The sequence below is a fragment of the Ornithorhynchus anatinus genome, chromosome 10, assembly GCF_004115215.2.
Source record: "Ornithorhynchus anatinus isolate Pmale09 chromosome 10, mOrnAna1.pri.v4, whole genome shotgun sequence".
Classification (NCBI taxonomy): domain Eukaryota; kingdom Metazoa; phylum Chordata; class Mammalia; order Monotremata; family Ornithorhynchidae; genus Ornithorhynchus; species Ornithorhynchus anatinus.
This window is the reverse complement of record NC_041737.1, coordinates 51,413,475-51,440,399: the sequence shown is the minus strand read 5'-3', so window position 1 is coordinate 51,440,399 and position 26,925 is coordinate 51,413,475. Positions and strand designations below refer to the sequence as shown.

Here is a 26,925-nt window from a genome sequence, read left to right as displayed (position 1 = left end):
ATGTGGGACGGGGACTGTGTCCAACCTGATTAGCTTGTATTTGTCCCAGCGCTTAGTACAGCACCTGGCTTAACAAATACCATTAAAAAAAAGTTCTCAGGAAATAGCATCGATTGTGAGAGGAGGCTTCTTGAGGTGGGAACTCGAGCTATCCCTCTTTATCCCACAGGCCTCTCTCCCCCTCTGTGATCCCTCTCTTCCTCGACTTGCTCCAACCCCTGTGCTGCGGGTCTGTAGGAATCGAGAAGCAGTGTGGCCCACTAGACAGGGCCCAGGACTGGCTTCCGATCCCGGCTCCGCCACTTGCCTGCCGGGTGACCTTGGCCAAGCCACTTCACTTCTCCGTGCCTCAGTATCCTCATCTGTAAAATTAGGATGCAGTACCTGTTCTCTTTCTCCCTTAGATTGTGAAACCCATCTGGGACCTGAGACCGAATCTGATCCGACTGTATTGTATTTCCCCCCCCGGCCAGCACAGTGCTTGGTCCATAGTAAGAGCTTCACATGGTCCATGGTTATTGCGGAGAATGGGGGAGCATCTGGTCTAAAAATGGCTGAGTGTAGAATTCCCTCTCTGTGGTCTCCCCCCATCGCTGGGCTCCCACGTCAGGCAGGTCCACTTGGGGTGAAGCCGCTTTCGTGAGGCTGGTCTGCCTCAGCCTCTCTCCCAAGGTTGGTGGCACAGACCTCCCTTGCCCTGCCCTCTCCGGCTGCTCTGAAGATTCGAAGCCAGAGACTAACCATCTCTGCTCAACCCCGGGCTTCCCTCCTTTCCTAGGTGGTGGTGCTCTGCTTCGCCCTCATCTTCGGCAGCTTCTCCCAGGGCTCCGGGCCCTACCCGTCGGCCACCAAGATGGTCCTGCCGAGCCGGCATTCCACTCCCGAGTCGTACACCGCCTCCGTCGGTAAGAGAACGGCGCCTGTTCCCTGACTTTGGATCCCTTCCTTCCTCCCTGCCCTGCCGGGGACCATCCTGGAGACCCTGAGGAGGAACTTCCCTGAGGAACCAGGGTTCTTGGGGCTGGAAAAGGGCATTCAGGAGTAGTGGAGAATGAGAAGTGGGGAATTGTATCTGGGTGAAGGAGGAGACATCAAGGGCCGTGTCAAAGGTGAGGCGGTGAAGAATCCATGGCTGTTGGGGGAAGAAGAGAGAGGAGCCTCTTGGGGCAACGTGACGGGGAGCGAGAGACCCAGAATCTGGGGGTTGTCCAGAGAGACCCTCGAGAGACATTCATCTCTGTCTTCTCTGTCAAGGTCCCCCAGCTGTGCTGCCCCTTTATGATGAATCTGGGTTTCTACCCTGGGGGATACTGAGGGAGAAACAGACCTTCGGCAGGCTCGCTGTGGGCCTGACTGTGAGCCCTCCCTCTGCCAGGCTGGGGAATAGAGCCAACTGTCACTAGGCTTCGACTTCCTCTGTCCTTCGGGTCCCCCTTTTTCCTCCCGCCGGCCCCCCAAATCCCTAACTGCCTTCACCCTGACGCTGTCCCCCCACAGGCAGGGAGTGGATGAGGGAGCAGGGGAGTTTAATTTTGAAGGCAGTGAGGGGGGTGACAGTTGTCTTTGTGTTTATTTGCCTTCAGATTATTTTTACAGTGCCGGGTAATTAGTGTAATCTTTGAAGGAACAAAACATCGCACATCTTCAATGGCTTATTGTTATCAAACCTGCCTGAAAGTCATCCCGCTTGCTATTGTAGAGTGAGTGAGGGGAGGGAGGGAGGCTGGAAATCAGCTTCGCCGTGTGGCAGGGGGTCTGCAAGGTGGAATCCGGATGTAGGAGGCCTCACCCCGCCGCTGTTTTCCTGCCCCCCACCCCGACTCCAGTGCGATCGAGGAGCCTGTTAATCTACGAAGAGCATCCCCCGCTGGAGGAGCCGTACCGCACCGCCTCGTCCGTGGAACGCGGGGACGTCTGGGAGCGCTCCAGGGCTCCCCCCTTGCACGGGATGTCGCTCCCCAAAGCCGAAGGGGATGAGGGGGACGAAGTGGCCCGGTTCGTCCTAGCCAACCAGACCGGGCTGGAGAAGTCGGTGCTGTTAGAGCTGCAGCAACACCTGTGAGTTGGGGGACTGGGGCTGCCTGCACTGGGGTCCTGGGAGGCGGGTGGGGTCGGTTGGAGCGCCCCACCCCCCACCGCCATTTCCTACGAGCCCCAGCCTGACCCTTCCCGAATGGCCACCCTGCGATCCAGGCTCTTTGCCGCCGGGCTCCCAATCGTCTCCCCGCCCCGCCCTGGGACCGTCCGTGGTTGGGATGCGCTCAGTTGGCCTGTGGGAGATGGAGAGAGACATGAAGGGTCCCGAGGGGAAGCAGCACGGCCTAGTGGCAAGAGCACGGGCTTGGGAGTCAGAGGATTTGGGTTCTAATCCCGGCTCTGCCCCTTGTCTGCTGGGTGACCTTGGGCAAGTCATTTAACTTCTCAGTGCCTCAGTCACCTCATCTGCAAAATGGAGATTAAAACTGTGAGCCCCATGTGGGACAGGGACTGTGTCCAACCTGATACCTTGTATCTTCCTCAGCGCTTAGAACAGTCCTTGGCACATAGTAAGTGCTTAACAAATACCATAGTTATTATCATCCTGCAGCCATGGACCATTGTGGGGAGGGGGGCTGAGAAAGGGGAAATCTACGGAGAAGTCCCAGTTGCTGGTTTCAGCCCCCTCCCTCGCCCGACCCATCCGAGCACCCGAGGGGGAGTGAAACGGACTGGTGGGTGGTTTCCTCCCTCTGCTTCCACCACTCTCTGGTAGAGGTGCTAATGAGCTGGGAAATGGCCAGAGGACCGCAGGCATAGGGCCCGAAGGAGGAGGTGGGAAGAGGAAGAGTGTGTTGGGGGAGAAAAAAGAGGAGGGGAAAGAAGGGGGGAGGAGGGAGACGAGGAGGAAGAGGGAGTTGGGGGGAGGGGGGAGGAGGAAGAGAAGGGGGGAAAAGGGGGAAGGAGGGAGAGGAGGTGAGCGATGGAAGGAGGAAGGAGGAGGGAGAGATGGGGGGAGGAAGGAGAGGAGGAGAACGGAAATGCCAAAGGCCGTAAGCAAAGCTGCATGACAACCTGATTCTTCTCCCCTCCCGCAGGGTCAGCTCCAAGCTGGAGGCCAATGAAACACTGAAGGTCATCGAAATCGACAGAACAGTCAACGCTACACTCTGAAGACCATCCTCTTCCTAGGAAGCCAAGCCTGCTCTGGGCTTGCCCCCACCTACAACCAAGAGGCTGGCAGAGAGCCTTCACCCCGCCTCAGACAACAGGAGAGACCGGGACTGCAGAGGCCTCCCTTCTGTCCCCTTCCCCCATTATCCCCTCCCCTCCCCTCTTCCCTCTCCTCTGCCTTTTTTACACCTCTTTCCCCCCCCTCCTCCCTGCCCGGAGATAGTATTAGTGTGGAGGGAGGAGACCGAGATCTACCAGCACGCCAGAAAGAGTGGGGTTTTTTTCCACCCTGTTTCGTTGGGGGATGACCCAAGACGTTGAGGGCGGGGAGCTCATTGGTTGAGTTGGGCGCAGGGGAGGAAGAGTCTTCAGAAGAGACAACCCGATGGGACCGCTGGGGGGATGACGGGCAGGTGACGAACCACTGGCTTTCCGGGCCGCTTCGACCCCGACGTGGGACAGCGGTTCCCAGAAGGCAGCAGGGTGGGATCCGAACATCTCCGAGGCCCCAGATAGCCCCCGCTCCCGCTCCGCCGGTGCCCCAGCCTCAACCCGAACCTCCCTTCAGATCCCGCCTCCCCTCACCCCTCGAAGAGAGCTTTCCTCATGAGGAAAGCCCCTACTCCGCCTGCCCCATCTGCTTTTGTCTCTCGTAGGCTTTCCCCTCCCAGCTCTGCCCGTAGGCCTCACTTCCCCAGGTCCTACTCGTTGTAAATAGTATTTATTAGTTTTCCCGGCCTTCCCCGGGAGCAGCGCAAGGGAACATTCTCGGTGCCCGAGTTCAGAGTTCCTACTCCAGGTTGCTCTGAACTCCCCCCACACCCCCCCCCAACCCAAATTGGTGCCACTGAGGCGATGAGGTGGCCGGGCCTGCCTCTACGCGCCTCAGGTCAGTGCTTAGGGATGGGAACAGCGGGAGAAAGCAGGGGAAGCCCAGTGGAAAGAGCCCAGGACTGGGAGCCAGGAGGCCTGGGTTCTCTTCCCGGCTCTGCCACTTTCCTGCCGTGTCCTGGGCGGGTCACTTCCCATCTCTGGGCATCAGTGTTTGCTCAGCTGCCAAGTGGGGATTCGATCCCCGGATTCCCTCCTACATAAAATGGGAGACCCACGTGGGACAGGGACTGTATCCGATCTGATATACTGTATCTACCCCGGCGCTCAGTACAGTCCGTGGCACTGTAGGTGCTCAACGTGGACCACAGATGTTATTACTAGAACGGTGCCTTGCCCTATCTCAGGGGAACTACCTGGGACCCCGTGCAGATAGGAGCCAGGGATATCCCCTCCCCGCCCGATTCGGGGTCACAAGAGGATTCTCTTTGACCTCTGGCCTCTGACCCTGCCTCTTCACCTCCTACTGCCTATAAGAGATCATCTACTGCCACTGGAGGAGAGAGGCTGTATAGTGTTTTTGTACAGTCTTTTCTTTTTTTAGAAGGCTTAGACTACTTTCCAGTTCATCCAAAGAGACCCAAAAGAGGCCCCCCTTCCTGCTTTTATTTTTGTGATGAAAAAAATAACCGGTTTTTTTTTTTAAATCTGTCCTTTTCCATATGCCTCTGAAACGAAAGTTGCCTTTTTATTGTCATGTGGAGGACGCTCCTTTTTTTTTTCTAGCTTGTACAATTTTTTTTTTGTAGGAAAAATATTTTTGGTTTTGTATTTTATTAGAACTAGCAACAGGGATGCCCGCCCATCCTTTTTTCCTCTGCTTCTTGCATCCCATCTGTCCTCTTCCTTGCTACCACCACGCCCGTTAGCAAGGGAGAGTGGGGGGGGGGGGGACATTCCGAACGATCAGCCGAGACCCGGGACCCGAATCCCCCCTCTGATAGCGGGATTTGGTGCCATCAGCTTCTCTTTGCCCGACTTGGAAGAGGATTCGTGCTTTGCCCGCCGCTGTGCATTCGGGGAACTTGGAGAAGGGTCTGGCACCCCCTTCCCACCTGCCCTTTCCCCTACCCCACAGCTCTCTGCCCCGAAGCCACCGGGCAGCTTCTGGACTTGGAACTCGTCTCCTAAGACTGATCTCCTGGGACCACCCAGGTTCCTCCCTGGGCCTCGGGGTTGCCATGGAGACCGCCTGCCATTTTGGATCTCTCTTCTCTTTGGAAGGGCTCCCCCGCGGCGCCCGTGGGGAGAGGGAGGGAATCGAACGGGGTAGCCGAGGTAACCGCCCGGGAGCTCGAGGAGGAAAACGCTGATGGAAGAAGTTGGGCAAAATCGGCCCAGGGGCCTCCAAAACTGGGCCGTTGGATCCGCTAGAGCCCCTGGGAGGAGGCGGGAGGGATTGTGGCTTGGGCCTGTGAGGAGGGAGAGAGAACCAGCCAGGGGAGTCTGGATCTCTACTCACCTCAGTGCTCCTGCCCCTCCCAGGCCCCAAGGACTTGGCCCCCAAGAGGGGAAAACCGGGGCTCAGCAGCCTTGGTCTCTCCCCCGGTTTCCACTGCTGCCCTGAAGAGAGAACCCACGTTCCCCTTAACCAGCCAAGAGGGCTTATAAGGAGCAGTGGTTCTTCGGGGGGCACCAAAGACCGCTGGAAGGGGCAGCGTGATAAGATGCCAATCGACAGTATCCCACAGGGGAATAGTCTTAGAAGCGCTCCCATCCACGCTCCGAGCCACAGCGGCAGCAGATTCTTTTCCTCCGGAAATGCCGGCTGTCCCTCCAAGCCCGATCGGCGAGGGATGGCTTTTTTCTCCCGAATATTTTAGCTGTTCCCAGGCAGCAGCAGGTGTTGGGTTCTAGAGAACTCAAATTTTGATGGATCGGAGGCTATTAAAGCAACTGTAAAGAATAAATAAAATATATTTATGGAAATCAAACACATGGCATGCGCCAGTTTCAATCGTGTTTCCAGCATGAAGGCATTTAAAAAAAAATTCTCACTATTTGGTTACACTATTTATAGGAGGCACAATTACAGTGACTCAATCTGTACCAATTAATGCCTTTTTTTACCATGAAAATATCATTGTTTTTTACCAGGCAGAGATGCACAGCTCAGCCTACACAAAAGAACAGGCTGAGATGCATAGCTCAGCCTACACAAAAGACCTACATTGATTCCTCGCTCTCTGTTTTGTTTTCTTCTTTCTTGTTCTCCACTGAGTTCTGAGGGGAGATAGTGCTTGTAGACCAGAAAAAAAAATCACCCTCCTGTGCTCCTTATTTTCTGAGCACCCAAATGAATCGGTCAGTTGCATTTATTGAGCGGCTTCTGTGTGCACTGCCCTGGAGCAAAATCCCTGCCCTGATTGAGCTTATGCTTTAACAGGGGGAACCAGACATTCGCAAATAGGAAGAATTGCTCAAATAAGAGTGTGTGAATCGTGACGTACTAAACAGCCAGGAGAGGTTGAGAATGCAAAAGGGCTGAGAGAAGTGCTCAGAAACAGACACTGATCAAGTAAAGGTGCTATTTTGCTGGATTTCTCCTGAATATTTGGGCCTAAAGTCAAAAAGTGACCTCTAAAATCTGAATTTTAGGGTTTTTTTTCTCTTTTTGGGGAGCTCTTTCCCTTTAGACACCGAGCCCCTTGTGAGACATGAACTGTTTTAAGCCTGATTATCGCGTATCTACCTCAGCGCTTAATACAGTGCATGGTACATAGTAAGCGTTTAACAGATACTACGGTTATTATGACTTCATGAATTCTAATTTTAAAAATTCTAGTCAATCTACCACTGTACCTTGTACTCTTTTGAAATGGACACTATAAGGTAGCTTTTGCGAGAGGGTTAAATGCTTTTTTTGAAGTGCAGAATTATTTATTTTTTCAGGTCCATCGGTTAGTTTGTGTTATTCGCCATCTTGACCACCCAGGGTTGTCGGAAGGAAGTTGGGCATTGGTTTTCTGGGTACCCAGAGCAGTTGTCTGTGTGTGTGTGTGTGTGTGTGTCTGTGCTTTTCAGCTCCGTATTGCCCTGTGAGTATCTAGGTGAGTCACTTGGAACCTAGTGGTTTTCTGACCCAATCACCCTCACCGGTGTCCTTCTTTTTTTTTTAAAAAAAAGGTATTTGTTAAGGGTTTACTCTAAGCCAGGTGCTGTACTAAGCACTGCGATAGATACAAGTTAATCAAGTTGGACACAGTCCATGGCCCGACAAGGGGCTCACAGTCTGAATCCCCATTTTACAGGTGATGTGATTGAGGCACAGAGAAATTCAGTGACTTGTCCGAGGTCACACAGCAGACAAACGGCAGAGCCGGGGTTGCCCTGAGACCTTCACGGTGAACGATTCAGACCGGCGACGCGGACAAGAGCCTCCGTCTCAGAGTGCTGCCTTAAGCTTGTTGTAGGCGTGGAATGTGTTTACCCACTCCATTCATTTATTCATTCAGTTGTATTTATTGAGTGCTTACTCTGTACAGAGCACCGTACTAAGTCTACTCTGTTACAGTGTAATATGATAACGGTGGTATTCAGTGCTTACGACGTGCCAAGCTCTGTTCTGAGCACTGGGGTAGGTACAAGGTAATCAGGTTGTCCCGCATGGGGCTCACGGTCTTCATCCCCATTTTACAGGTGAGGGAACTGAGTAGCAGAGAAGTGAAGCGACTCGCTTAAGGTCACACAGCAGACGCGTGGCGGAGCCAGGATTCGAACCCATGACCTCTGACTCCACCAAGCCACTCTGCGTTGCTGTGTACTCTTCCAAGCACTCAGCATAGTGCGATCAGTAAGTGATCAACAAATATGGTAGATGGGATCAGCAAGATGCCTAATAATAATAATGATGATGATGATGATGTTCAGAGCTTACTATGTGCCAAACACTGTACTAAGCGCTGGGGTGGTTATGAGTCAATTGGGCCCCACAGTCTAAGTAGGAGGGGGAACAGGTATCGAATCCCTCTCCTGCAGATGAAGGAACCGAGTCACAGAGAGGCGAAATGACTTGCCCGAGGTCACCCACAGCGGGCAAGTGGCCGAGCTGGGATGAGAACCCGGGTCCTCTGACTCACTCATTCAGTAGTATTTACTGAGCGTTTACTATGTGCAGAGCACTGTACTAAGCGCTTGGAATGTACAGTTCGGCAACAGATAGAGACCATCCCTGCCCAGTGATGGGCTTACCCGGGCCTGGGCTCGTGCCACTGGGCCACTCTGCTTCTGAGATTCTTTACTCCAAATCAATCAATCGTATTTATTCATTCAATAGTATTTATTGAGCGCTTACTATGTGCAGAGCACTGTACTGAGCGCTTGGAATGTAGAAATCGGTAACAGAGACAGTCCCTGCCCTTTGACGGACTTACAGTCTAATCGGACTGAGCTCTTACTTATTGAGCTCTTACTGTGAGCTGAGCCCTGTACTAAGCGCTTGGAAGAGTACAGTGAAGCTGCGTGGCTCAGTGGAAAGAGCACGGGCTTTGGAGTCAGAGGTCACGGGTTCGAATGCCGGATTCACCACTTATCAGCCGTGTGACTGTGGGCAAGTCACTAAACCTCTCTGTGCCTCAGTGACCTCATCTATAAAATGGGGATTAAGACCGTGAGCCCCACGTGGGACACCCTGATTCCCTTGTGTCTACCCCAGCGCTTAGAACAGTGCCCTGCACATAGTAAGCGCTTAGCAAATACCAACATTATTATTATTACAGTGCAGCAGAGTCGGTAGAGCAGTTCCCTGCCCCCAAGGAGCTTCCGGTCTAGGGGGGCCTGATCTCTGCTGGGTGGCGCCCCATGACTGCTTAAAGCAGAGCGGTGGGCGTAAGGTTATTGACAGTGAAACGGGTGCAGTTTTCAGGGAGCCGCTCTGCTTCTAAAGCCTCTCCGATCGATCGATCGATTAATCAGTCAGCGGTAGAGCATAACTCAGTGGCTAGAGAAGCAGCGTGGCTCAGGCGAAAGAGCCCGGGCTTAAGGAGTCAGAGGTCATGGGTTCTAATCCCGCCTCCGCCACTTGTCTGCTGGGTGACTCTGGGTAAGTCACTTCACTTCTCGGTGCCTCGGTTACCCCATCTGGAAAATGGGGATTAAGACCGTGAGCCTCATGTGGGGCAACCTAATTACCCTGTGTCTACCCCAGCGCTCGGCGCACAGTAAGCGCTTAACAAACACCGACGTCATTATTGATGATTAGACCGATTATGGGAATCAGAAGGACCCGGGTTCTAAACCCTGTTTTGCCACTTGTCTTCTGTGTGACCTTGGGCAAGTGACTTCAGTTCTCTGTGCCTCAGTTCCCTCATCTGTAAAATGGGGATTAAGATTGTGAGCCCCATGGGGGACAGGGCCTGTATTCAACCTCACTAGCTTGCATCCACCCTAGTGCTTAGTACACATCCTGGCTCATAATGTCTGTTAAATGCTTTTTCTGGTATTAAATGCCAGAAAAAAATTGAGCGCTTCCTGGGTGAAGAGCACTGTACTAAACGCCTGGGAGAGATGGTAGACACTGCAGTCTCACCCTCCTCTCCTCCCGGTGTCTCCAGATCCTCTAGTTTGGGGGAGTGAGTATTTTACGGTGCTCTCTGGTAGCAGCAGAGGTATTTATTGAGCACCCATTGTGTGCAAAGCACTGTACTGAGCACCTGAAAGGGTGGTGGGAAGAACAACTCTTAGAATAGTCTCCGGAAGAATTCTCCCAGTTGGTTCCACGGGCGAAGCTTCCATCTGCCGGGACACGAGAGGAGGACGGCTTGTCTCTTCCGCTGCCGGGGCCGGAGAGGAGGGTGTTTCTGGACGCTTAGTACAGGGCTCTGCACAAAGTTAGTACCTTAAAAAGTGCCATCGATTGAATGCGGGCTGCCCGCCACTTTAAAGGGGAAGCTCTCACTTCCTGACTTGCCATGTGGCTTAGTGTATAGGCAGGTCTCTCTGTCTCTCTCTTTGTCTCTGTCTCTCTTTTTCTCTCAATTTTTTTTTTTTCCCCAGCTTCAACTTTCTGCTGATGTTTCCCGAACCAGAAGCAGCGTGGCTTAGTGGCAAGAGCCCGGGCTTGGGAGTCAGAGGTCGTGGGTTCTAATCCCGTCTCTGCTACTTGTCTGCTGTGTGACCTCGGGCAAGTCACTTCACTTCTCTGGGCCTCAGTGACCTCGTCTGTAAAAATGGGGATTAAAAAATGTGAGCCCCACGTGGGACCATCTGATAATAATGTTGTTATTTGTAAAGCACTTACTATGTGCAGAGCACTGTTCTAAGCGCTAGGGTAGATACAGGGTGATCAGGTTGTCCCACGTGAGGCTCACAGTTAATCCCCATTTTACAGATGAGGTCACTGGGGCCCAGAGAAGTGAAGGGACTTGCCCACAGTCACACAGCTGACAAGTGGCAGATCCTGGATTCGAACCCATGACCTCTGACTCCCAAGCCTGAGCTTTTTCCACTGAGCCACGCTGCTTCTCACCTTGTACACTCCCCAGCGCTTATAACAGTGCTGTGCACATAGTAAGCGCTTAACAAATGCCATTATTATTATTTTGGGGGAAGCAGCGTGGCTCAGTGGAAAGAGCCCGGACTTGGGAGTCAGAGATCGTGGGTTCTATTCCCGGCTCTGCCCCTTGTCAGCTGTGTGACTCTGGGCGAGTCACTTCACTTCTCTGGGCCTCAGTTCCCTCATCTGTAAAATGGGGATGAAGACTGTGAGCCCCACGTGGGACGACCTCATCACCTTGTATCCCCCCAGCGCTTAGAACAGTGCTTTGCACATAGTAGGCGCTTAACAAATACCAACATTATTATTATGAAAAGTGGTAACCACTTGAGTGACAAGGTGGTTATCCTGCTACGGTACCTCGCCCGGCCGTTAGGTGGCGCTTTCCTCCCATAGAGAAAGTGCTTTTTTTTTTTTTTTTAAAATAAAGTTGGCATTTGTTAAGCGCATACTATGTGCCGAGCACTGTTCTAAGCGCTGGGGTAGACACAAGGGAATCAGGTTGTCCCACGTGGGGCTCACAGTCTTCATCCCCATTTTACAGATGAGGCAACTGAGACACAGAGAAGTGAAGTGACTTGCCCACAGTCACACAGCTAAGTGGCCGAGCCGCGATTCGAACCCATGATCTCTGACTCCAAAGCCCGTGCTCTTTCCACTGAGCCACCCTGCTTTTCATGGTATTTCTCAGGCGCTTAATAATCAAGGGTATTTATTGAGCGCTTACTATGGGCACAGCATTGTACTAAGCGCTTGGAATGCCAGGCTCCGAGAGGATACAAGCTCGTGACGTTTGACACAGTCCGTGTCCCACAAGGGGCTCCCAGTCTTTATCGCCATTTTATAGATGAGGCAATTGAGGCCCAGAACTGTGAAATGGGTGGTCCCAGCTCACACAGCATCCGAGTGGCAGAGGGAGGATTAGAACCCGGGTCCTGATTCCCAGACCCGCGCTCTGACCACTAGGGATTCTTCCCTATTTGTTGGGCACCTCCCCACCTCCGTCTTCTGGAGGGGCAGGGAACCACCTCGGCAACTCCCCGGGCCCCCCGTGCCGCCTTCCAAATATCCGGGGTTTGGATCTTTCATTTCCCTTCAGGCCGGACGAGGCGATGGAAGCCGGGCTTCAACAGCTTGGGCATCGGCCTCTCGGAAAGCGTTGGTTCTCCTGAGAAATCTCTTCTCATCTGCAAAAGTGTCCAGATCAGCTGCTGACTGCAAAGCCATCTTTCAAAGGAAATCTTGAAGATCATCAAAAAAGGGAGAAGATTAAGGCGTTAGATAATAGAAAATGGAGAGAGATTCTTCTTCATAGCTGCACAACAGCCTTTCTCTGAAGGCCTCAAAGCGCTTTCACAGATTTCATCTTATTCCCCGAGCACCACGGTTCTCCTCCCACTCCCGCCCCACAGCACTTGCGTACGTACCTTTACGCTCTGTCGGTATTCGTTAAGCGCTTACTGTGTGCAGAGCACTGTTCTAAGCGCTGGGGTAGACACAGGGGAATCAGGTTGTCCCACGTGAGGCTCACAGTTAATCCCCATTTTACAGAGGAGGGAACTGAGGCCCAGAGAAGTTAAGTGACTCGCCCACAGTCACCCAGCTGACAAGTGGCAGAGCCGGGAGTCGAACCCGTGACCTCTGACTCCCAAACCCAGGCTCTTTCCACTGATCTATGATGCTGTTGCTTCCCCTACCTGTGATGTATTTTCGTGTCACTCTCCTCCACTAGACTGTAAGATCCTTGAAGTCAGGGATCATATCTACCGACTCTACAGTAATCTCCCAGACGTTTAAGGACAGTGCTTTGTACACGGTGAGTACGCAATAATGCCATTAATTGATTGAAGCACTCCACACCCACAGACACTCCAGTGACCCCACGCTCACACAGAAACAAGCTTTTTTCTTGCTAGGAGTGGACATCCTGGGAGCCCATCTCTCTAGTGATGGGGTTAGAAAGAAAGAAATGATGGTGAATTCAGTTTTAACGTACAACCCGACTAGGAGGGGGATGAGCAAAAAGCAGGAGAAAGAGTGAAATAGCTTAACGATATCTCGGATTAGGATGATAATTGTGGAATTAAGCGCTTAGGCTAAGCGCCGGGGTAGATTCGAGATAATCAGATTGGACCCAATCCCTATCCCACGTGAGGCTCACACTCTACAGAGTAGAACAGAGGTGTTGATAAGTGGTTTGCCCAAGGTTCCATGGCAGGTCAATGGCAGATTGGGAATTGTGAACCTAGGACTCCTGACTCCCAATTTCCTGATCCTGACGTGTTCACGTCTATACCCTTCTACTCTTCTGCTTCCTCTACCTGTAATTTATTTGCAGCGTGGCTCAGTGGAAAGAGCACGGGCTTAGGAATCAGAGGTCATGGGTTCTAATCCCGGCTCCACCACCCATCAGCCGTGTGACTTTGGGCAAGTCACTTAACTTCTCGGTGCCTCAGTTACCTCATCTGGAAAAGGGGGATTAAGACCGTGAGCCCCGTGTGGGACAACCGGATAACCTTGTGTCTGCCCCAGTGCTTAGAACAGTGCTTGGCACATAGTAAGCGCTTAACAAATACCGACATTATTATTATTTAATATCTGTCTTCCCTTCTAGACTGTAGGCTCCTTGTTGGAAAGGAACATGTCTAACCACAGTGTTATATTTTACTCTCCCAAGTGTATAGTACAGTGCTTGGCACACAGTAAGGTTTCAATTAATACTATTGATTGACTGATTGATTTATCCTTCCCTAGTTACAGAGTTTCTGGAATCTTGCTTTAAAAGAAGTTTCCATATCTGGACTGGTTCCTTTTCATTCCTTAGGGTGATTTTTTTTCTCTCTCTCTCATTCGTAGTCAGGGAAAAATCAATCTCGAGCACCCAGTGCCATCTTTTTATTTATTCACTCAATCACGTTTATTGAGTGCTTACTGTGTGCAGAGCACTGTATTAAGCATTTGAGAGAGTACAATCAACAGCAGACACATTTCCTGCCCCAAAAGAGCTTATGCGTGTTACGATCCTTTAAAAATGTAAAAGCTTCATAACTGGTACACAGAGTCACTAGTCTGGTGGAAGGACTGTGCTCTTGGTTGCAGATGGTGAGAAAATATTTATTTATAGAGCACCTTGCTCCCCACAGACTGTCGCTATTTTACAGACCAGGAAACTGAGGCCCAGAAAGGTGATGGGGTTTGTCATAAGTAGCACAGTAAGATGAAGGAAGAGCTGGAGATCGACCCCAGGGCCTCTGACGGCCAACCCGGGATTCTGGCTGCTAAACAGGCTTCACTCGCTGTTACTTTTAATAATGTGAATGAAGAATAGAACCCATGCCGGCTTTAGAGGCGGGTGGGGCCTGAAGGCTGAAGGATTGAGGGTTTATGTTGAAAGGAAGGGAGAGTGTCCCACCTTAAGATAAGCCTTCTGCTAGATCTCCTGGAAGGCTTAGAGTTTGAGAAGCAGGGTTGCCTCCCGGAAAGAGCAAAGCCCTGAGAGTCACAGGACCTAGGTTCTAATCCTGGCTCCCCCAGTTGCTCGTTATGTGACCTCGGGCAGGTCACTTAATCAGTGATATTTGCCGAGAGCTTCCATGGTCCAGAACGCTGTATTAAGCACCTGAGAGAGTACAATACAATGGAATTGGTATACACGATCTCTGCCCACAAGGAGCTTACACGAAACCCCTCTCTGCCTCTGTTTCCTCACCTGTTCAATGGGATTCAATACCTGTTCACCCCCCCTAATTAGATAGGGAGTCCCATGTGGGACAGGGACTGTTTCTAACCTGATTATCTGACTCCTCGTACAGTGCTTGGCATATAGTAAACGCTTAGAACAGTGATGCAGTGCTTAGAACAGTGCTTGGCACATAATAAGCACTTGACACTGTAATTATTATTATTGTTATTAACAAATGCCACAATGATCGTTACTGTTGTTAGGATCTCCTTTCCGGGCCGAGCGGGAAATGTTTCCACTCTCACCCCCTCAAGATAAGACCCTTCCCCGAAGGGTCTCTGTCCATCCGCTCTTCCCGGGCCCCACCCCAAAATGTCTCCACTGTCATATGGTGACTAACAGCCCAGATGGGTGAGACTCTTGCTGGCCACCCCTTGGAATGTGAGCCAGCCGATCAGAATCTTCCTCTCCCTTTGGATTCCATATGGTGGCCATCTTTAGAGAAGCAATCTCCACCCGCCCTCCCCACCGCTGCCCCTGTGGAAGGTCCATGTGTTCTCCTTCCACCCCCTCGGCGGCTGCTTCGAGGTGGCGGGATTTAGAACACAAAAATAGGCAATGTGGAATAACACGCAAGCTGCCAAGAGGCTGCTCGGCTGTTCCCCGAGGATGCTGTTTCAAAATGTTTAGCGTTGCCGAAATCAAAGAAGGGTTTGGAAGGAGATGTGCCTTGGAACCGGTGGCCCGCTCAGCTGCGGACCGCGGCCGTCCGCTCAGCTTACGGGCCCGTCCGTCAGGAATGCCGAGGTGCGGCGGGGACTACCGTCAGGGCAAAGTCAGGATGGCATTCAATCGTATCTACTGAGCGCTTACGGTGTGCAGAACACTGTACTAAGCGCTTGGGAGAGTACAATACAACAATAAACTTGTAATAATAAAGCGATTAGACCGTAAGCCCGTCAAAGGGCAGGGACTGTCTCTGTTACCGATTTGTACATGCCAAGCGCTTAGTACGGTGCCCTGCACCTAGTAAGCGCTCACTGAATACTACTGAATGAATAAACAGTCAGTCCCTGCCCACGAGGAGCTTACAGTCTAGAGGCAAGGACCCTGCTCTCCACCTCAGCCTCCCCTGCAGCTTTTATTGCTAGCCTCTACTGCAGGTTCAACTGCTAGCCTCAATTGCTAGCCCCCATCGTTGACCTCCACTGCAGTCGCCGCTGGTAGCCTCCCCGGCAACCTCCACTAACGACCCCTCCTGCCCACCTCCATTGGTGGCCTCAACTGCTGGCCCCCTCTGCTAACTTTCACTGCAGTCTTCGTCGATAGCCTCCCCTTCAGCCTCTGCCGCTAGGCCCCGCTGCAGCTCCACCGCTGTCCATCGATCGGATTTATTGAGCGCTTAAATGTGTGCTGAGCCCCGTACTAAGTGCTCGGGAGAATACGCTAGAACGGACGCAGTCCCTGCCCACAACGAGCTCGCAGTCTAGAGGAGTTGACAACTGCTAAGCCCCTGCTGCTAATCTCCACTGCAGTTCCACCGCTACTTTCCCTGCGAGCCTCCTTGCGTGTTATGGCAGTGGCCGCCATGTTGCTTGGAGCCGTCTCCTACTGTTCTCTTCCAGATAGTCACCGGTCACACTTGTCCTGAATCTCCTAAAATTCTCCCGTCTGGAGGGCTCTCCCTGCTGCTTTCATTATCTACCTCAGTATTTGGTACCAGTGCCTGGCACGGAGTAAGTGCTTAGCAAATACACTTTTAAAGAAGAATTAGAAGTTAGGAGTCCTGACTCACAGCCCCAGGTTCTTCACACTAGGCCATCTGAAGGGGAGCTGCCTCATGGATAAAAGATGGCACCTGGCAGCTCCTGGGATAGAATGCTGCTCTGGGCAACAGGGACGAGTCCTATCGGAGGTCCAGGGCAGCTGGGAAATGGGGCTGGGATCAGGGCTCCCTTGGTGGCCAAGGCCACCCTCCTTAAGGCAAGATCCGCACTTCATCCTCACCTCCCTCCCTCCCTCTTTCTTCTGGCATCCTGTAGTTGAGGACGGTTTAACCCGGACCCAAGGTCCTTCGCGTTGATGCCGCGATGGATGGTTACTTAATGCTCACTGAGTGATGAGGCGGGAAGTGTTCTCAGGAGCCTTTGCTTGCGGCCTTGGGCTTTTCCATTAAGGTGGCCAGAGCTGGCTCGCGGACAGGTTCTGGGAGCTCCGCCAGGATCTCCCCTTCGGTCCAGCCCACTGAACAGTAGGAGGTGGTTTCTCCCTCAAGGAGGGTTCCAGGTTTGGCTCCATTTTGTATTATGGGAGATTTGGAAGTGCCTTCCCCACGGCAAGGGGGGCTCTCAATCCCATTTTGTCCTCTAAATGAAAGGCACAGGAAGGGGACTAGTGGGAAGTCCTGTAGCCAAGTACAAAGAGCATGGACTTAAGAGTCAAGAGACCTGATTCCCGATCCCAGCTCTGCCACTTCCCTGCTGGGTGATCTTGGACAAGTGGCTTCATTTCTCTGTGCTTCCAATTCCTCATCTGTAAAATGGGACTTCAATTCTGTTGCCCCTTCCTCTGAGACCGTGAGTCCCGTGTGAAATAAAGATTATGGTAGAGCTTATGATCTAGAAACCCCAAACTTAAGCACAGTCTCTGGCATAGAGTAAGCGCTTAAATAAATACCGAAATTTGGAATTGAGTTTGTGTCAGCAATATCTGCAGTCAGGCCTGGAGGGATCAGAGAGCTGCAGATGGGTATGTAGGGAAAGTTGGGGTGTGGGGGCTGGGGGAGGGCTGTTTAAAGGGCGAGGCACCTGTCAGGGCACACCCCTTTTTTCTACTGGATTAGACATCTTATTCTTTCTGTTTTTGCAACCCAGGCCACTCAGTAAGCAGAAAAGAAGTCTCTTTGGACAAACATCCATGGTTGAACACTCCCAGATCCTAAATGCCAGATGCCCTTCCCCCCATGATTCCCAAACCCTCAACCCCCAAGGGAAAAGAAAATCTTTCAACTCACCCATATTGGGGGACTTGTAGGAACAAATGCCACCTCTCCTCATGGAGGGTCGGGGGGGAGGGGCAGTGGTTTGAAGAGGCAGAAATTGGGGAAGACTTCAGAGCAAGCAAGGAAACCCAGCAGAACAGCATTGTCTTTGATTAGCCAAGAGGGCCAGGGAGGCAGAGCCTCCACCTGAAAGGTATTTTTCCCCTCAAGCTGGGCTGTTGGGAAGCGGAGCGGGGCATAGAGCGCTTTACATCTTGCTGAAGATAAGGTAGATCAGAAAGTGATTTGATGGCCCTTTCACCCTTGGTTTCAACAAGACTTTGAGACTTAAGGGTTGGATTTGAACATAACTGTGGTATTTCTTCAGCACCAGGCGCTGGGGTAGATACAAGGTAATGGGATTGGGCACAGTTTCTGTTCCACGGAGGGCTCCTAGTCTTAATCCCCATTTTACAGATGAGGTAACTGAGGCACAGAGAAGTTAAGTGACTTGTCCAACTTCGCACGGCAGACAAATGTGGCAGAGCTGAGTTTTTCTGACTCCCAGATCCTTTCTCTATCCACTAGACCAAGCTGCCTCCACATCTCTCTTTTGCCTCCTTCCTGAGATGCTCCAAGAGACTGTTCATTCATTCACTCGTATTTATTGAGCACTTACTGTGTGCAGAGCACTGCACTCAGCGCTCGGGAAAGAACAATACAACAATAAACTGACATTCCCAGCCCACAACCAGCTCACGGTCTAGAGCTGGGGAGACAGATATCAATACAAGTAAATCAAATTAAAGATACGTACATAAGCGCTTTGGGGTGGGGAGGCGGGAAGAGCAAAGGGATAAATACAATTATAGGTATGAACATAGGTGTTTTGGGGGCTGGGAAGGAGGAAGGACAGAAGGAGCAAGTCGGGGAGGTGCTTGATTCTGATTCCATCCCCAGTCCAGTTTACTGGATCTGATTAGCTGGGATTTATGATGTTGGATCTGAAAGTTGGAAAGGAATATTCCTTCAACTCTGAAGCATCTTCATCCGGAAGAAACCTTGGTGCTTCTGAGCAGGTGCCTCTGGGAATAAGATATTGTGCTTGAGATTTCTTTATTTCTTCCTTTTCTAGAGCTGTCTGTGGCCCCGTTTCCTTGCTGACGAGACAGTGTCACCTCGGTAAGCTATCCAGAGGATAAAATCTCCATGTGAATCATCCCATCTGTGTCACCGTCTCTGACAACCAATTACTGCCGCAATGTAGTGTCCCGGAAAGGCCAGAAACGCCCCGTTCTGACACCAGCAGGGGAGAGGGGTTTGGTGAGATGTTCTCTACGATACCCTCAGGAACCCCGGATCGGGCTCCGCCCCATCTGCCCTTCCCCTCCCTTGTTATCTTGCTCCAGTAATTGCAGTAATAGCATTGGCCGAGCATGCACTGGGTGTAAAGCACTGCGCTAAGCGTTCAGAAAGATCAGCTGCCCCCTAGGTCTCACCGTCTGCCTACCGCGGGACATTTACCGTCGCCTCCTTTACCTCCTGCCTCCTCTCCTCTGCTCTGGTTTGGCAGTATCTCTGAGCCCACCTTCTGTGAGAAATAATCACGAAAGAGAGCTCTACTTTCAAGATATCCCATTGAAAGCAAAGCTCTCCCCAAAACTCACCTCTCCTTCCAGGAGAGAGGAGGAGGAACGGGGGAAGCTGTTCTCTTCCAGATAGTCACCGGTCACACTTGTCCTGAATCTCCTAAAATTCTCCCGTCTGGACGGCTCTCCCTGCTGCTTTCATTAACCCATTCTCTCCGATCACTTCCCGTTCTTCCACCGCCACACGCTCCCACACTTCCCTTTTCCTTTTTTTTAATGACATCCGTTAAGCGCTTCCTATGTGGCGGGCACTGTATCAAGCGCTGGGGTAGATACAAGATAATCAGGTCGGGCACAAGCCCTGCCCCACCTAAGCTTACAGTCTTACTCCCCATTTTACAGATGAGGTAACTAGGTATAGAGAAGTGAAGTGAATTGTCCAAGGTCACACAGCAGACAAATGGCGAGGTCAGAATTAGAACCCAGATCCTTCTGACTCCCAGGCCGGGGCTTTTTCTACTAGGTTACACTGCTTCTCAAACTAGTAAACTGTTTAGTTTGGCCGGGCATCTCCCTAGCACCTGTAAAGGGAGGTTCCATATCAAGTGACCGTGAGCCCTTTGTTGGGTAGGGACTGTCTCTATTTGTTGCTGAATTGTACTTCCCAAGCGCTTAGTACAGTGCTCTGCACACAGTAAGTGCTCAATAAATACGATCGAACGAATGAAGGAAAGTGAAACCTACAGTCCCCTCTAGACTGTAAACTCACTGTGGGCAGGGAACGTGTCTACCACCTCTGTCTCACTCTACTCTCCCCAATGAGGAGCAGCGTGGCTCAGTGGAAAAGAGCCTGGGCTTCAGAGTCAGAGGTCATGAGTTCGACTCCCGGCTCTGCCCCTCGGCGGCTGTGTGACTGTGGGCGAGTCACTTCATTTCTCTGGGCCTCAGTGACCTCATCTGGAAAATGGGGATTAACTGTGAGCCTCACGTGGGGGCAACCTGATTCCCCTGTATCTCCCCCAGCGCTTAGAACAGCGCTCTGCACATAGTAAGCGCTTAACAGATACCACCATTGTTATTATTATTAAATGTTTAGTACAGCGCTCCGCACACAGGAAGTGCTAGATAAATACGACTGATTGAAAGTGAAAGACGGATCATCTATATCGCGTAGGTGGAAAACCCCCTCCCAAATAGCCTCTGAATTCCAGCCCACTTCCTAAACAAAGCACGATGGAAGTGTAGGGGAGAAACTGGGGAGTAGGAAAAGAATTCCCGCTAGGAGCAGCCAAGAAGCAGCGTGGCCTAGTGAAGAGAGCACGGGCCTGGGAGTCAGAAGGACCCGGGTTCTGATCTCGGCTCCGCCGCTTGACTTGCTGTGTGACTTCGGGCACGTCATTTCACTTCTCTGTGCCCCAGTAAAATGGGGATTAAGACTGAGAGCCCCATGTGGGACGGGGACTGTGTCCAACCCGATCAGCTTGTATCTACCCCAGCGCTTAGAAGAGGAGAATCTCCCCTTAATCTTTCCCCAACGGGTCTCCCCCCTGCGCTAACGTGTTTCCTCAGTGCCCACACTCGTGTTTCCACCTGCCTCCCTCTGGCTTTTGAGGATGCCCTCGACCCTCCCGTCCTATCCCCCACCCCCGACGCCCCCACTCGTCTCTCGGCGGTGCCGGGGGGTGGGTGGGTGGGAGGGAGGGATGCCGCTCTTTGGGTCCCAGGGGAAGGGCGGTCGACGGGGGAAGCGTCGGCGGGAGGGGAGCGGGTGGGCGGGGAGCGGCCGCTGATTGGCCGGGCCGGGGGAGGGAGGCAGGGAGTTTCCCACAATGCCCCGGTGCGGTGCAGCCGCCGATGGATGCTGCGGGAAGGGGCTGCCATTTGCTGCCCCGGCCGGCGGCGCGGTGACCTGCGTGAGCCCCCTTCCCCCGCAGCCCCCCGGCCCCCCGGCCCGCCCCGCCGGCCGCCACCATGAACCCGGGCTCCCCGGCCGGAGAGGACAAGGGGGCTGCGGGCGGCAGCTGCTGCCGCGGAGCCGAGGGCGGCGGCGGGGACACGCGGAGCCCGGTGGCGGCGGCGGCTGCCGCCCTGGAGGAGCCCGGCGCCGGTCAGGAGAAGGAGGAGGCGCTGGAGGAGAAACTGAGGAACTTAACTTTCCGGAAGCAGGTCTCCTACAGGTAGGGAAGGGGGCGGGGGAGCCCCGGGGACCCGGGCGTCCGGGCGCCCAGCCGTCCCTCGCCCGCCCCGGGGCGGCCTCCAGCCCGGAGGGGCGGCCGCCCTCATCCCGACTCTTCCTGCCGCTCTCCAAGAGCTCCGGAAACCCCCCGGGGTCGTTGCCCCCCCCCCCCCCCGACCTTGCTGAGCGCCAGAGGGATGCGCGGAGCTGCCCACCCCGGACGCCCGGCTCCCCCGGGTCCCCGAATTCCCCGAGGAGGAGGGAGGGGGGAGAAGCCCGGCCCTCCAAAGGAGAGTTCCCCCTAACGCCGGGGAGCCCGCGGGGGACCTGGGGGTGCTGGGGAGAATCCCTCTCCCCAATCCCACCGGGGCGCGGAGGGAAGAGCGGTCCTCACTCCAACAGGTAGGAGCGAAGGAGAAAGAGCAGGTCCAGAGCCAGGAGAAAACCCTCCAGCTTCCGACCCAATTCGAAAAAACGTGCGGGTCTAGTTCATTTTGTAAAATATCCCCGGGTTCTGGCGGCGGGGCCGTGGGGCTAGTGGGTGGGGTGTAGCCCGGGGGGTGGGGGTGGGGGCGTTGGGGGAAAGGACGAGGGGTCTGGGACAGGGACCGGTCATCTGGTTCTGCCCCTTTTTGGGTGGGGGGGGGGGGGGAGGCCCCGAGACGGGGGCGACCAGGAAACGGAGCTGGAGAGGTGCGAGGGATGGGGGGGCGGATAGGACTTGGGATGGAGAGGAGGGGCTGGGTCAGGGTGGGAGAAGATCCTGACCACCTTCTGCCCTTCCCGGGTCTCCAGGCGTTTTGGGGAGAGGGGGCGGAAGCGGGATTCCGGCAGCCCGGATCTTTGCGAGTGGTCCGTTCCCTTCCAGAAAACCCACATGAAAGTACAAAAGCCTCCCCCTCTCTCCGTCCCTCTCCGTGCTGTTACGTAAACCGCGCCAGACGACAAGGGCGAGTGGGTGGGAGTGGGGCGTTCGGGGGCCCCGGGATCCCCCAGTCCCCTCTTCGCCTGCCAGAATTCAGACCGGAATTTCTTGCAGAGCCGAGTGGATCCCTGCCATTAATCTCTTCCCTGCCAGAGAACGCCCCCGGGGCCGTGGGCCCCGGCGTCTTGACTCCCGGAGGCGGAGGCACTTCTCCATCGGAGCTGATCTTTCAGCATCTCAGCTCCGGATCGATCGGATTCCTCCATCTCTTTCCCTGGCTTCTAAAAACAGAAGGGTGGCCCTGGGGAAGCAGGCTGGGGTCAGGGACCGTGCCCCCCTTCAGTGGTATTTATTGAGCGCTTCCTTTGTGCAGAGCACTCTACTGAGCGCTCGGGAGAGTACAGCCCGGTGGAGTTGGTTGATGGGACGCCTGCCCTCGGACAGCACGCCTCGTCCAGACCTGAGGGTCCCCGGATCCTTTTCTTAGGCACCGACTCCTCCTCCTCTCCACCGCCTCCTCCTCCGGGGAGACCCCCCGGAGCTCTCCGAGAGCGGCAGGGTGAAGGCGAGAGCGGATTCGCCTCCTGCTGCAGCCGTGACTCCCTGTCACCCAAGCTCCGAGCCACCCCGACGTGGAGGCCCGGCCCTCCCCAAGCACTTTCGGCCTTTTCTGCCGGGACGCTCGTGTTTGAACTCCGTGGGTGCGTGTGAACGCACGTGTGCACCAACACACACACTCGCTCACTCTAGGGCTCTTGCGTTCCACCCTAGGGAGTCGATTGCTCCTTCGGGCCCTTTCTCTCCTTTCGCCGGTCTGATTCGACGTGGTGCTCCGTGATGCGAGCGGCTGATTTAAGGGAGCCCACGGGAGTGTTATTAATAATTACGGTGTCTGTTAGCTGTCTACTACGTGCCGGGCCCTGTACTGAGCGCTGCGGGTGGAGACGAGGCCCGCTAGAGCAGCGGGTGCATGTGCGCGGGGAGGAGAAAATGACCCCGGCCAGGACATCTGGACCTGGGGCAGGCTCCTCTCTCTCTATCTTGTATTTGACAGCTTTTCTGAGACACTGATTGGCGAAATCCCTGCTAGCCAGCTGCACCGGCTTGAGTGGAGGGGGGCAAAAGGGGTAGGTGAGGTGGGGAGTAGTGGGGGAGGCCGTGAGCGTCGACACCTTCTTCCCGGAAAGACAAGTGGATCCGTGCCCGCTCTGGGTTCAGCTGCCGGTTGGGAGTGTGAGAGACCCTGGGGGAGAGATGTCACTCTCCCTGTTGCCGCCAAGAAAGAAGGGGAGTCGAAGGGGGAAAGGGGCTGCAGGAAAGGAAATAAGGGAGTAGGGTGTCGTGGAAAGGGAAGTACATCTTTTGAAGAAAATGAGCTATTGGTAAAGTGGAACTTTCTGAGGGGGGAGCGGGGAAGGGTACTTGACGTGGGGGGGTGGGGGGGAAGAGTCTCCTCAATTTCTGTTGCTAAGGAATATATAAGCCAAGGTTTAAAAATAAATGAAGAGTTGTGGGGAGGAGGAATGGCACAATCTATTTTTTTTCTTCTCTTCCCATGTGTGGGCATGTGGTGACTCCTGTATCTTTTTCAGAACCGAAGCCCTTTTCAAAAAGCCTTTAAATATCCATTTCTGGGGGCAGATTATTCATTTGGCTTGACTTAGCCTTGGTTAAGGGAAATAAGGTCCTATGCGCTCCCAGATTTCCACTCATTATCTTTACCTTCATCTCTCTCTTTTTCCTTTTTTGGGAAACTGCTTTCCTGGGAGGAATTTTCCTTGATTCTGGCTGCTGCTCCCCCAGAGCAGACATTCTCTGCGCACCCCAAAGAGATGACTCTACTCTGCTGTGCTGGGAGGCTGTATTCTCATCCTCTTAAAATTACGGCCTCCTCTCTCCAGAGAAACGATGGTGCCGCGGGAGATATATAGGTGCAGATGACTTTATAACGTGTTGGGAACTGTGTTTTCACTGGTCTTCAGCTCCCGTCTGCCTCAACTCTGTCGGTACCACGGGAAATATTCCCAGAAACCAGCTCTCAGAGGATCATTCTGGGACTGTCGTGTGTGAGTGAGTGTGTTGCTCTTCCTCCCCTCCATAAGATCAACTCACAGATATGTATATATTTATGTATATGACTATCTCTTTATGGGTCCTCACCATTTTTTGACTCTTTCCCCCGACTCCGTATACTACAGTATTATCTAGAAGATTCTCTGTTGTTCCTCCCAGGGTTGAGGTTAGAAATTTGAACCCAGGAAAGTCAAAGAATATAAAGGGTTCAGGGTCTCACAGCAACGTGCACACGCCCAGATGGCACATACCATCTCTAAAAAATTCACCATATAAGATTTTATAGAGTAAGGAAAAAAAAATACAACCCAGTTGCCGTGTGGGTGAGTGTATATTCCAATAAGGAACTCGGTGTTATGTAGGAACTCGGTGTCATGTTTGGCTTCTAGCAGAGTGCTCAAAGCGCTGGGGGGGGGCGGGGGGGGGTTGGAAGGGGGGTGCAACCTAAGTTCTCGCACAGCCCTGGTGTGTTGACTCCCTGGGGGCCTGGTTCTGATTCTAGCCCGGTCAGCCTGGACCAATTAGTCTGCCTCTCTGGGTCTATTTTCCTGCTACTTTCCTTCCCCAAAGAGGGGTTAGGAAGGTAAGTTATATAATGTCCACCAGGTGCTTTAAGCTGCTTAGAAATAGGGCCCGTGTAAATAGAGTACAAAGAATGATTCATTTTACCCAGCTTAGGAAAAAGAGCATTCATGTTTGCAAAAACCAAAGAGGAGAGAGGGTGGGCAGGAGGAGGAAGGGAACAGGATGACAGAAGGACCTTTTTCTAATTTACCACCACTAGAGTGTAATACTAGGCCCCGGCTAGTTATGGGATGATGAAATGGATGCAGATAACTCGGTCTCTGGTAGGTAGCCAACGCTGATGTAGCCAACACTGATAGCCTGCAAGCCCAAGCTCCCGTCTCCCAGCTATCAGTCCGCTGGGACTCGTATCTAGGAAATTTCATACTGGGCCCAGGTTCTAGTGATCTTCTGATTCACCAGATGCCTCACTGCTCTTGGCGTTGATTCCTCTAGAATTTTCCAGGCTCGGGCTTGGACCGAGAGTTGGCTTCCTCATCGAAGAAATGAGAAATGTTTGTTTTTTAGCAGCTCGGGCGGGGTTGCGGGGAACCCACCATAATCTGAATGGGCTTTTCCATGAGAGAAAAAAACAATCATTTCTCCTTAAAGCTGCAAAAATAACCTCAGGAGTACTCTCAAATGAGTGAAACTGAAGGTAATGGGAGTTGGTTTTTTATAAAGTAGGAAGAAAAGTTTTCTTTCTTAAATTGTAGCTCCAACTTCTGGCAAACTCCAGGCAATCCGTAATCTTTGCTGAGCACCTACAGGTCGGAAGAGAATAATAGAAGCAAGACTCCTGTTACCTTCCCTTAAGGAGCTCACAATCCAATGGAGAAGGCAGATGGACAGATAAAAGTAACTGACAAATGAAGGGAGGGGAGGGAAGAATAAGGACAGAGCAGGAAATAATGCACATACGTCAGGCGTGAAGTAGCCGGGAAAATCATTGAATTTACAAATGATTATATTAATCAATATACATGTGCACCTAACTGTTCTTAGAAATTTGACTTGGAATTACTCATACCCATCAATAGACGTCTAGACATAAGAATGGCATCTTCCTGGAAGTATGTGTAAGTCCATGTAGCTGCAGGTGCCAGCAGAATATGCCTGCCTGACAAATGGCATTCCTGCCTCTTACATCATAACTTTATTTGCATGGGTCTGACCCAGCTGCTTAGTCACAATTCACTAACTTGGAACAACCCTTCAGCTGTTCTATCAAATGAGTGTAAATAAGGCAAATACAGTGCAGGAGTCTTGTCAGTCTAGTAAATCTCCCATTCTCTCTAGTATGTTGACTGGGGAACCAAGTTAATCCCTCATTCCTTCCTCCTTCTCCTCCCTCTTTTCACCTGTCTGTCCTACTCCCCTCCCGCATTTTCCCCTTTTCTTTCTCCTCCTCCCTCCGTCCTCCTCCTCCGTTCTCTCCTCCTCTTCCTCCTCTCTGTCTTCTCCCTTCTTCCCTCTTCTCCCTCCTCCTCCTCTTGCCCCTCCTCTTCTCTCATTTTTCTTTGCCCTCCTCCTCCTCTCCGCCCTCCTCCTCTTCTTCCTCCTCCTCCTCCTCCTCCTCCTCTTTCTCATCCTTCTCCTCCTCCCTCTTCTCGTCCTCCTCCTCCTCCCCCTTCTCCTCCTGGGTTGCTAGGCTACATCTGTTTCATTGTAAAGGAGATTCGGGTAGGGTAATGACATAGGTACTCCAAGAATAGCAGGCTAGTTTCACAGGAACTATATTGCAAGACCACATATAGCATGCTTTCATATGGCGAAGTACATCTTGGTAGAAAACATATTCCTCTTAATCTGATATGGCAAAAGGAGGGAGAAGAGACATCCCAATCGACTGAACTGGGGGCAACGGGGGAACTTTAGGCCTTCTCATTTTCCTGATCTTGGGGAAAACTTGGAAGAGACAACAGGGGAACTCGTAGGAATAAGGATTTTCAAAAAAGCAACAGAGGAGATCACCACATCTATCTTTATTCCTCCCGAGAGGAAGGTGGTAAGAGCAGGCATTCATGCCTTCGTTTATGGTATTTATTGAGTGCCTACAGTGTGCAGAGCACTGGGCTAAGCTCTGGGGCAGGTTACAGGAAGCTGGAGTGAGAATTGGGAGCAAACTGTGAGTCCAAAAGGGCCTGACTGTGTGAAGTCAGGAAGGTAATCACTATGGTATTTAAATTTTTGCCTTGCTTTGTACTAACTACTGGAATAGATACAAGACTAGCAGTTTGAACACGGTCCCTGTCCTCTATGGGCTTCAACGTCTAAGGGGGAGGGAGGATATGTACTGACTCCCCATTATACAGATGAAGAAACTGAGGCCCAGAGAAGTTAAGCAACTTGCCCAAGGTCACACAGCAGGCAAGTAGCAGAGCCACAGATCGTTAAGCAGC

At 52.6% G+C, this 26,925-nt stretch overlaps 1 protein-coding gene across 3 annotated transcripts in view; it reads left to right on the top strand.

Moving 5' to 3' along the window:
• The window catches only part of CREB3L2 (cAMP responsive element binding protein 3 like 2), an 81,369-nt gene extending 77,212 nt beyond the window's left edge, over positions 1-4,157 (top strand). For all 3 annotated transcript variants that reach the window (XM_029073669.2, XM_029073668.2, XM_029073670.2), the window contains exons 10-12: positions 779-905; positions 1,827-2,058; positions 3,075-4,157. In XM_029073669.2, the coding sequence (XP_028929502.1) occupies positions 779-905; positions 1,827-2,058; positions 3,075-3,150 (435 nt within the window). In that variant the 3' untranslated portion in view covers positions 3,151-4,157. The remainder of the gene's footprint in view (positions 1-778; positions 906-1,826; positions 2,059-3,074) is intronic.
• Positions 4,158-26,925: the final 22,768 nt, after the last annotated feature.